This window comes from Octodon degus, unplaced genomic scaffold, assembly GCF_000260255.1.
Source record: "Octodon degus isolate 3935 unplaced genomic scaffold, OctDeg1.0 scaffold00014, whole genome shotgun sequence".
NCBI classification, from domain to species: domain Eukaryota; kingdom Metazoa; phylum Chordata; class Mammalia; order Rodentia; family Octodontidae; genus Octodon; species Octodon degus.
Window position 1 is genome coordinate 1,627,711 of NW_004524590.1, and position 11,458 is coordinate 1,639,168.

General features: G+C 43.7%; 1 protein-coding gene across 4 annotated transcripts in view; it reads left to right on the top strand.

Annotated features, from left to right (window-relative positions):
* The first annotated feature begins 373 nt into the window (after nt 1-373).
* Nucleotides 374-11,458, top strand: part of Sap130 (Sin3A associated protein 130) — a 74,769-nt gene continuing 63,684 nt past the window's right edge. For 2 of the 4 annotated variants that reach the window (XM_023709728.1, XM_023709730.1), the window contains exons 1-2: nt 395-540; nt 2,046-2,163. In XM_023709728.1, coding sequence (XP_023565496.1) covers nt 2,052-2,163 — 112 coding nt within the window. In that variant the 5' untranslated portion in view covers nt 395-540; nt 2,046-2,051. Of the gene's footprint in view, nt 541-1,157; nt 1,221-2,045; nt 2,164-11,458 lie in introns of those variants that run through there. The other 2 variants (XM_023709731.1, XM_023709729.1) reach the window with 2 other exon arrangements.

Consider the following 11,458-nt stretch of genomic DNA (forward strand, 5'->3'; position numbering starts at 1 on the left):
GCCCAGGCTCCGCTCGCGGCCCAGCCGGGACTCCACCAGCCTTCCCGCCTCGTACCGCCGCACATCGGAAAAATGAAACCCAGTGTTGTCAGGCTGAGGCGAAGCGGGGAATCCACTACCTTCCCTCTCCGAAAAGAGGAAAAGCTGACCAGGCTGCACAAAGTAAAGCGGCGCGCTGCGCCGCGCGGCCCGCCGTCTAAGGCCCCGCCCCCGCGTGGGCCACCTCCTTCGCGACCCGCCCCTGGGCGCCTGGAACTACACTTCCCAGAGGCCACCGCGGCGCCGGGGGGCAGGACCGTCCGCGCTCCGGCTCAGGCTAGGAGCTGAATGGCTTTCTGGAAGGTGGGCGGAGCTAGGCCCCGCCAGTCCGCCAGAGGCTCGTTACGGCGGCGGAAGCGGCGGCGCAGGAGTGAGGGGTGGGGGGCAGAGTGCTAGCGCCCCGGCGGCGCGGGTCTGGAACCCGAGGACGTCGGCCTCACGGCGGGGAGCGCACGCGAGGGAGCTCGAGGCGGCGCGGTGGCCACTCGGCGAAGCACCCAGGTAATGGCGGGACGGGCGCCCGGGAGGGCAGGGGAGGAGGCGAGGGGGCGGGGCGGCCAAACCCGACTGCAGTGTCTACCCCGCTGCGCGTACCCGCGAAGGGCAGCGGTGCCTTGGCTCCCATTGCTTGAGCTGCGGCTCTTTTCGCAAGCTGGACACCGCGACTGAGGCGGCTGCAGTTGCAGGGTGCCCTGTGGCGAGGAAGAGAGAGACACCAGGAGAGGTGGGCAGACCTGGGCGTGGGGGCGTGGCGGACGTGGGCCTCGGCGGGTAAGCGGAGAGGCCCGTAGCGGGCGGCCGGCCGGCGGGCGGGCGGCCGGCCCAGGGAGTTTGGCTCTTGGAGCAGTTTAAAGTGACTCTCCACATCCGGGCCCTGCGCCCGCCGCTTTCAGACCCCGGTCGAGGCGGGGCCTCCCCGCTCCCCGCCCCTCTGGTCGAGAGTGCTTGTCTCCTTCTGCTATTGGCCCAGCCTCGAGGGGTTTGGGCCGCCCCAGCAAGACTCCCGCCTGATTGGCCGGCGGTCGGCGGGAGGGTGGGGCGGGCCCAGAGCGCGCAGGCCGCTGAGGATTGGTGTGGGTCCTCCAGTGACGCTCTGGGCGTGGAGCCAATGGGCGGGCGGGAGAGGAAGGGGCTGGTTCGGGGGAAGAGGACTAGGAGCCTAGCTGCGGCCGGGTGGCGGGGTGAGTGGGGCCGGCGGGACTGGACAGCGGCGAGCCCAGAGCGTTCCGGCGTGAGCTCTGTCCTTGTCCTCGGAGCCCAGCGATGCCACTGGGATGGGCCCTCTACGGCACCCCCAGGCCAGCACCGAGGAAGCGGGAGGTGCGGGTGGCGGGCGGCGGCCACAGGTACCCTGCCTACCCTGTCGAGGGGCTCTTCAGGGTGCCTGCCCCATCCTGGGACAAGGAGTGGAGCCCTCGAGGGTCTGAAAATCCCTGTCCTCTCATCTTACCAGGGATTCCGGGTGGGGTAGGGGCCAAGCGGGGGAGATCAGTAGAGCGTGGCTCCTGAGAGCAAAAGCGGGTAATGTTTTTTAAAGAGGTAGAAGTCTGGAGTCCCTTTGGCGAGGGACAGGGTGGGTGGGGGGTCTGTGAAAGAGAAGAAAAAGAAAATCCGTAAATGGAGGCCTTTACAAAAAAAATTTGAGAATGCCTTTCGCTTCAGATGTTAATGTATTTCTAATCCTTTCTTGGTGCTGGCATCTCTCCTCTGAATCTTCTGACATATTAGTTATAGTTATGTTTACCTTAGTGTGAGGTTTGAGGCTTTCAAAGACACATGCTGTTTTCTAGAAAACTTTAGACAGAGATACATATGCTTTTTGATACCTCTCATGTGGCCTTCATAATTCAGATGTCTTCACTTATGTGATCACAAGTTTATATTGTAGGTAAATAATACTGCTTTCGCTATTTTATAAAAGGTTGTGGATACTAAAGATGCCCTGTCTTCTCAGTATTGGTTCTAACTGTACAAGCTAGGAATAACTGTATGGTGGTGCACTACAGGTGGAAATGAGCTCCCAACAGTTTCCTCGGCTAGGGACCCCTTCGAGTGGGCTGAGCCAGCCACCTTCACAGATTGCAAACAGTGGTTCTGCAGGATTGATAAACCCAGCTGCTACAGGTGAGCTGTGTACCCTTTTATACTGTTTCCTGTTTTAATAGTGTTGCCAGGTTTACAACTTTAAAATTAGCACATTCCTTTAAGGATTTTAGTAACTACTAGTTAATGGCTTTCACACGTATTCTAGTTAAGCATGCCTGTAAGAACTGGTTTTTAAATGCATTAATATGTACTTATTTAACTCCCACAAGTATAGTAATAGTGCTGTAAAGGAGCCCAACAGTGAATAACTTGTAAAGGTCTTGTCTCTTAGGAGTTTACTATCTAAGAAAAGAAGTTTTTAAAAAACACGTATGCACATCTGTGCAGCTTGATTTTTAGTCGTGGTAACCCTTTCCAGTGGTACAGATCAGCGATTCTCTATAGGGGTTTGTTTTCCTTCTTGAGAATATTGGGCAGTGTCTGGAGATATTTTTGGGGTACTTCTGGCATCAGATAGGTAGAAGCAAGAGATGCTGTGTATTCTAAAATGCACCAGGTTGCCCCTTTCTCCTCGGTTACCCAGTCAAGATAATAGTTTAGAAGCTGGAGGAACTTCTTCAAATAATTTTTTTTATGCATTAAGTAAAAAGATGTCTTTGCAAAGTTAGGTAAATTTTTATGTTTTTTTTTTTTTTCTTTACTGTGCAGTTTTATAGGGGATGGACAGTAGATAGCATTGGGAGTTGAACCCTGGTCTTTGCCCTGACTACAGAGATTGCTTCTCCCTTGTGCTCTTCCCCTCTCCCATTTAAAAACTCCTAAAATAGGGTCTCACTAGATCACTAAATTGCTCAGGATGGACTCAAACTTGTGTCCTTATTGCCTTAGCCCACCAGAATGCTAAAAGTACAGACAAGTGTCACCATGTCTGGCTGTTCCTACCCAGGGCTTGTGTTTCTTATAGTAAATGGTGCTTCTGTCTCCTGATTGCTCAAATCAGGAACCGAAGTCACTAATTGGTCCTGGTCTCTTAGCTGTCAGTGGTAACCCTTCTGTTATGTTTCAGATTCATTTCCTATTGTTTTGCTCTCCCCCTACCAACTTAATTGTTACAAATTTATTTTAATTCTCTTGAGATTTAAAGTTTCTTTAAACTACTTTGCCTCTTATGGTACTGCGTCTACTCATATTTTCTCAGTGAATGGTGTAATGTTCCCAATTTTATAACATTGAAACTTTGTATGTTCTTTTCCTGTGTCAAGGTCTTTTGTCTTCCTTTCCCACTCACTTACATGACTGATTGTTGTTCTTCCTTGAGGTTTCATTTTAAATATCATTTTCTCTTGAAGTCTTTGCTGACTCTATCTTCTGCAGTAACTCAAGTTATGAGTGCTGCAGGATGAACACTACAGGAGAGCCAGGACTGTTTTTCTCACACACCTGTATATGTGCTGTGCTTGCTGTTGACAAGGAGCATGCTATATTCAGTAACTTCTGTGAATAATTTTTTAAAAAAATCTTTTAATTTCTTTGGTATAGGGTCTTGCTACGTGACTCAAACTTGTAGTGATCCTCCTTGCTCAGCATCCCCAGTGCTGAGATGACAGGCTTATGTCACCGCACCCAGTTTTAGTGGCTGGCCCAGCGCTGGGCCAGCATGGCTTGCAGTACCAGAGATCAAACCCAGGTCCTTGTGCTTACCAGGCAGGCACATAGACCACTGAGCTATCTCCTTAGTCCTCAGCAATTTCTAATTCTTGGAGAGATAACTGAAGTTCTTTATTCCATTTATGTGGTGTTTTGGGTTTTTGTTGTTTTGGGGTTTTTGAGACAGAGTCTTATGCCACAGTTCAGACTGGCCTTGACTCACTATGTAGCCCAGGCTGGCCTCAGACTCAAAGAAATCCTCCTACCTCAATTCCTGAGTGCTGGGATTATAGGCATCTGCCACCACATGTGGCTAGCTCTTCATTCTTTAATAGATATTTTTGACAGTATTTTGTCTTTAGCATGAACTCACAATAGGACAATATAAAGGAGTATAGAGCTAAGGAGATCATTTAAAAACATCTGTTCTTTGCAAAAAAAAAATATATATATTTGACTGAATTTTAATAGTAATAATTGTCTTCAAATTTTATTGAAAAAAAATCAATTTAGACCAAAAATGTTGTAATTTAACTTTTTTTTTTTTTGGTCTGTTGTAATTTAACTTCTGAAGAGTACATATACATATATATTTATTCTTTCATTGGCTCTTAAGAAAATAGAAGTTTTTTTCCTAAGTAGTTAAATGTTTCTCTGTGTTTCCTATTATGTATATCACAAGAGGTGATTTGGGATCCTATAAGCATTTTAGGATTTTAAGTACATGTTCAAAGTTAAGTATAGAGAACTAATACTTCATGATTCTTTTCTAGTAGAAACAAACTAACACAAATCCAAATATCTGAAAAGAAATGATACCCAAAGAGTCTAGCAGGAACTGATCAATCTGAGGTTGTTAAAAATCAGGTCTTCCTGGACAAATAGGGAGATGTTATGAAATTATCTATTTCTCTTCACCATTTTATTAGAGATAAATTATCTGAACAAGAAGGAAAGTTAAAAATCAATACAAAGTGTAAAGACAGAAGTAAAACTGTCCTTCATCATAAACAACATGATCATGTATGCAGAAATTCTAAAGAATCTCATTTATATTTTAAAATTTTATTTACATATTTTTGGTACTAGGTATCAAACCCAGAGTCTTTGCAGTGAGCTGCATCTTCAGGGGTGTGTGTGTGTGTGTGCGTGTGTGCGTGTGTGCGTGCACCCGTGTGCGCGCACGCATGATAAATTTCCCAGGCTGGGTTTGAACTTATGGTCTCTGTCCATAGAGTGCTAAAGTACGAGGATTTCCCAGCATGTAGGCTCTGAAGAATCTTTAATTTTGGTATTTACTTTCAACGCTGGAAATTAAACCCAGCATCTCTGCACTGAGCTATATCCCTAATCCCATCTCCTTTTTATTTTGAGACAGAGACCCACTAAATTGCCCAGGTATAGCTCAGATTTGCAGTTGTCCTGCTTCAGCCTCCTGTTATTCTGGGATTACAGCATATATTGCTGTATTCAGTTCTTTTTTTTCTTTTTTTTTTTTAATTAAAGAAACAGTTTCTTTTTTTACATTTTATTTAGTGTGTGTGTGTGGAGGGGGTCAGCTCAGCCCACCAGGGGGCGGGGCTGGCTGGCATGTGGTGCTGGGGGATCGAACCGCGGTCCCTGTGCTTTGCTAAGCTTGTTCCAAGTAGGTGCTTTAGACCACTGAGCCATCCCGCCAGCCCTGTATCCAGTTCTAGAAGACCTTTGAAAAACTATTAGAATTGTTGGTAAAATTAGTAAAGTTGAGCAAGGTGTTGTGACATATGCTTGCAATCACCATGCTCAGGAGATCAAGGCAGGAAGACTGACAGGAGTTCAGAGCCAGCCTAGGCTACGTAGTAAGTTCAAGGTCAGCCTGATCTACATAGCAAGACCTTGTCATAAAAAACAACTAAAAATCAGTAAAGTTGTAGAATATAAGATCTGTGTGCAGATATCAAGTACTGTATGTGTCTAAATACTGGCAATGAAAAATGAAATTCTTACAGTGTCACAGCAGCATACAAAACAATACTGCAGCCGGGCATGGTGTCACATGCCTGTAATCCTAGCTTTTAGCGGCTAGAGTTGGAGGATCAAGACCATAAGGCTAGCCTTGGCTACACAGGGAGTTTGAGCCCAGCTTGGACTATACGTGAAACCCTGTGTCAGAAATAACAAAACATGAAAACAAAACAACAAACAAAAAAATTCCATGGTGATAAGTATAACAAAATATATGTAGGACGTAGAAGAATATATGATTGCTAAGAGAAGAGCTGTCATTGGAAATGCAATATTTTTAGGATACCAATTCTCCCCAAAGTGACCTGTGAAGTAAAAAAACAAAAATACTAGTTGAAATTCTACCATCATTTTTTTAAGTTTGATAGTCTGATTCTAAAAGGTATTTGGAAGCATAAAAGACTTAACTAAAACAATTTTGCCAGAAGAAAACTGAAGAGCACTACTACTCTATTTTAAAACTTGCTACAAAATTTCACTAATCAAGATGGTATGTTACAGGATAAATCCTGAGGGTACATGACTGACTTATCAGATACAAAAGTTACGTTTCTTGTTATGTAGGTCTTGCTTTATCTTGGTCTTACTCATCCAGCAGAAAAGTATAAAAATGAGGTATATAAAGTAAAGCCATATTAATATGCTGAGCTGTGAAAGGCTCAAGTCAACAACTTCGGCCAATAACCCACTACTAGTGTGGACTGCTGGACTGTGTTGGATTGTTGGACTGAATCCAAGCACCTATGGTATTTAGATGCCAATGGAATACCCATCTCTGACAGGGCTAAACAAAAGAAGGGGATACAAAGGAAGGACCACTTTGTATTTGTATATACAGAACAGTTAGGATAGATATACAGCTACTTTCGCTTAATTCAATGAAAAGAAAGATTTGTACTAATAGTATTTGGACAGGCTATCCTGTCTGTTTCTGGTACTATGGATAACCCCTAAGAAGATAACAATGTACAAGGTATTAATTATTGAAACTGTCCTATTAATCAGCTTTGAAACTGTCTCATTGATTGTTGTTTTTCAATAAAATTTTTTAAAAAAGATGATGTAGTATTAGTATAAAGATGCAACTATGTAAAGTATGTACCAGTAGAACAAGTGGAAGTTGCAGAAATAGACACAAATATATATGGTCAGGTGACTTGTTTGTTTCTTTGAGACAGGGTCTCACTATGCAGCTCAGGCTGGCCTTGAGCTCACTCTGTAGCCCAGGCTGGTCTCGAACTTGCAGTGATCCTCCTGTCTCAGCCTCCTTAGTACTGGGATTACAGGTATGCACCACCACACCTAGCACAGGGTCAGGTGACTTTTGACAAAAATGCATATTCAATAAGGAAACAATAACTACAACAAAATTGTTTTGGAACACCGGGATATCAATATGGGAAAAACGAACCTTGACTCTTACAGTCTCCCTATAAACTCAAAATGTATCATAGACCTAAATGTAAAATGCAGAATATATTTAAAAGAAAAAACTATTTTACAACCTTGGGGTAATCAAAACTTTCTTAGGTCACATACACACAAAAACTAAGCATAGAAGCAGTTGGTACAAATTAAAAATGAATGCCCCTCAAAAGACACCATTAAGAGAAGCAAAAGGGCATGCTGTGCCACCAAGAGAGAACATTTTCAGTGTTTGATCTATGAAAGGACATGTTCTGAATAAAGAATTCATAACTTAATAGTAAAAATATTTGGACAAGATATTTAAATATATCAGCAGGACACATAAATGCCTAGAAGCACATGGAAAGTTGCTCACCGTTCATCTTCAGGGCAGTGCAGATCCCAGACCACAGCAAGCAGTCACCGTGCGCCACCTGGCAACTGCGTCAGGAAGACTACCAGCACCAAGCCCTGGTTTCAGTGTGAGGACGCAGGGCTTGATGTACTGCTCTGCTTGGGAATTCCAGAGGGTCTAGGCACTGGGAATAGCTTCGCTCAGTGCCGCATAAAGTTAAACATACACTTAACATATGCAGTTGAGCAATCCTATTTCTTGGATTTTTTATTGATTTATTTTTTTTTTTTTTGGTGGAACCAGGGATTGAACTCAGGCCCTTGCGCTTGCCAGGGAAGCACTTATTCCACTGAGCCATCTCCCCGGCGCAATCCTATTTCTTAAGTAAATAAAAGATCAGTGAAAAATGAAAAGATATGTTTATATATAGTCCTGCACTTAAATATTGTTTTTTGTTGTTATTGAAAACATATTCACTGCAGTCGTTCAGGCTGGCCTCGACTCCACAATTGTCCTGCCTCACCCTCCCAACTTCTAGGATTACTGACATGTGCCATTGCACCCAGCTCAATTGCAGTTAAATATTCTTAGAAATTTTATTATAATAGCCACAAAGAGGAACTTCAAAGCTAGGTTAGTAAGTTGTGCTATATTCACAGTATAGAACACTACTCAGCAATAAAAAGGACCAGGCAGGCTGCCAAAACACATCACAGCATGGATGAGCCTCCATGCTGTGGTAGGACACAGGCTACTGAAGGATGGCAGGCAGATGCACAGGAGCGCAGACTGTGTGACACTGTGAGAGCGGTAATGACAGGAAGCAGAGGGATGCTGTCTAGGAGTAGCAGTGGAGTGGAGGGAGTTGACAGGGCCTGGGATACATGTGTTAGAGTAATGGGAAATGTTCTGTTTCACTGTATTGTGGTGCATTACTCTGTCCTTTTGTGAAATTTGATCTAATTTTGCGCAGACAATGAGAGAACTTTACATGTAGCTCGTATCTCAATAAAGCCTGTTGGTTAAAATCGAAATATCCGTTACAAAATAAGATGTATATGAATAGCCTATTGTCACATAAAAAGATGTTCGATATTGCTAATCATTGTATGAGGTTTCTGTTTTGTTTGTTTTTGGGTTGTTTTGTTTTGTTTTGTTTTGTTGGTGGAACCAGGGATTGAACTCAGGCCCTTGTGTTTGCCAGGCAAGCACTTATTCTACTGAGCTGTCTCCCTGACCCCAATATTGCTAATCATTGTAGAAATAGTAAGTAGAGCTGGGCATAGTGGTGCACCTGTAATCCCAGCACTCAGGAGACTGAGGCAGGAGTATCACTGAGAGCTCAAGGCCAGTCTGAACTGCACAGGATGATGCAGAATAAAAAGAAGAAGAAGAGAAATAGTCATTAAAATCACATTGAGTAACTACTGCACCCTTCCTAGAATGGCTGTATATCAGACATTGGTGAGGTGGAGGAGCAACTAGAAGTCTCTTACTTTGCTGGGTGGAACATAAAATGGTACAGCTGCTTTGGAATCTACTTTGGCAGTTTCTTAGAAAGTTTTTAATGTGCTTAACATCTGACCAAACCATTCTGCTATTTATGTTGCTGAGGATGTTTCTGTAAAAAAAACAAACAAAAAAAAAAAAAAACAGTCATGGAATTCACTACTTAGAGTAGCCATTTTATTGTATATAAGTTAAGATTCAATCACTTGTTTTTTTTTTAATTTTTTAAAATTTATTTATTTACATTTATTTATTTATTGTGTGTGTGTGTGTGTGTGTGTGTGTGTGTGGCCAGCTCAGCCCACCTGGGGGCAGGGCTGGCTGGCATGTGGTGCTGGGGGATTGAACCGCGGTCCCTGTGCTTTGCTAAGCTTCTTCCAAGTACGTGCTTTAGACCACTGAGCCATCTCTCCAGCCCCAATCACTTGGTTTTATAAATCAGAATTTTAAAACTCCAAATGATCTAGGATAGAAGTCAATATGTGACAAAATAGGTATATGTCAATCTTTTCACCCAGCACTTCTGCTTTTAGAAATTTTTATTCCCAAAGAGGTTAATAGTAAAAAATTGAAAATAACATAATCATCAGGGGCTGGGAGATAGCTCCTTGGTCTAAGTGCCTGCCTGGGAAGCACAAGGACCCAGGTTTGATCCCTGGTACCGTATGTCATGCTGACTCCAGAATCCCAGGCGCACCATGCCGGATGTGGTGGTGCTCATGCTGGGGAGACTGAGATAGGAGGATCAGTGCCTGTCCAGGCTGCGTGGCAAGACCCTGTACCAAATAAATATCAAATAACTATCAGTGACATAGTGGTTAAACAGCTTACAGTATATGTATGCAGCACAATCCCACATAGCCTTTTAAGAGTGATGTTGTACACACATGTTCTGTATCATTTAGTAATTCTTTTTTTTTTTTTTTTTTGTGGAATCAGGGTTTGAACTCAGGCCCTTGTGCTTGCCAAGGAAGCATTTATTCCACTGAGCCACCTCCCCGGCCCCATATTTAGTAATTTTTCTCGTAGGTCTGTGTTGACTAAAAGTGGTTTGTGTGTGTTCACCAAAAGACATAATATAAGGACATTACTGACAGTATTGTTACTCATGACAAAACACCAAAAATATCTAAATTACTTAGCAATACCGTGGATTCTTTATGGTCTGTGCACTAAATGGCATATTTTAGAGCGTTGAGAATCCAGACTCTGCTGTTGCAGTAACAGGGATCAGTAAACAGTCAGTCCTATGCAGTAACAGGGATCAGTCATATGTGCCAAGAGTCTGTTTAGGTATAGCGTAAATAGACAACACTGGGGCTGCTGAGCTACCTCAGCAGACTAAGAACCGGCTTAGGTAAGTGGAGGGACCAGGGTCTGATCCCAGCACCGCTCTGCCCCCAGGCGCACTGAGCAGTCCATGGAGACTGGGTGTGGTGGCACAGGCCTGTGAGCCCAGGGCCGCGGAAGCTGAGACAGGAGGGTTACTGCCATTCCGGACTGCATAGCGAGGCCCTGTACCAAATGCATTAAAATAAATAACTAAATATATAAGACAACACTAACCTAGTGTGACAAGTTTCCACAGAAGAGACAGTGGTGGGGGTGGGGCTGCACAGAAGGTGTCAGGGGCACAGTACTATTTGATTTCTTGGGACTTAGTTGTGAGAGTTCATCGAGCTGTTCAGCCAGCATTGTGGGTTGGGCGTGGTGGCCCCTGCCTGTAATCCCAGCATTTGGGAGGCTGCGACAAGAGGATTGCCATGGGTTAGGGACCGACCTGAGCTGCGTAGCAAGTTCAGTGAGTTCAAGACCTGCCTGAATTACAGAATGAGACCCTGTCTAAAAAAAATTTTGTGCACCTAGTTTTACAAAGGTTACACACACTCCAGTGTGAGCTTATTAAATATAAATGCACCCCAAATTAAAAGCAGATGAGAAATATCTGAAGGTTTTATTGAAATACAAACTGTTAGTAGCTTATGAGGTAGATCTTGGGACACCTTTAATTTCAATCTAGTTTTACAAATTGTTTTTTGTTTTTATAAATAAATTTTCTTTATAACTAAATATCTTTTATAGTCAGAAAAAATAATGCTAAATTATTTTGGAATGTGATAAGTGTGAGTTAGTATTTTCACAATTTTTTTAGTATTCCTTGGTTGTTTTTAATTTTGAATAAGTTATGTGTTCTCATCCAAAATTTTTAAAAAGTGTATGTAGAGTAGGTGCTTGCTCAGAGTACTTGCCTACTACATGCGAGGCCCTGGGTTCCAGCCCTAGCACCATTCTGTTTTTTTTTTAATTTTTTTTTTATTTATTTGAGAGAGAGAGACAGAGAGAGACAGAGAGAGAGTGAGTGTGTGTGGCCAGCTCAGCCCACCAGGGGGTGGGGCTGGCTGGCATGTGGTGCTGGGGGATCGAACCGCGGTCCTTGATGCTTTGCTAAGC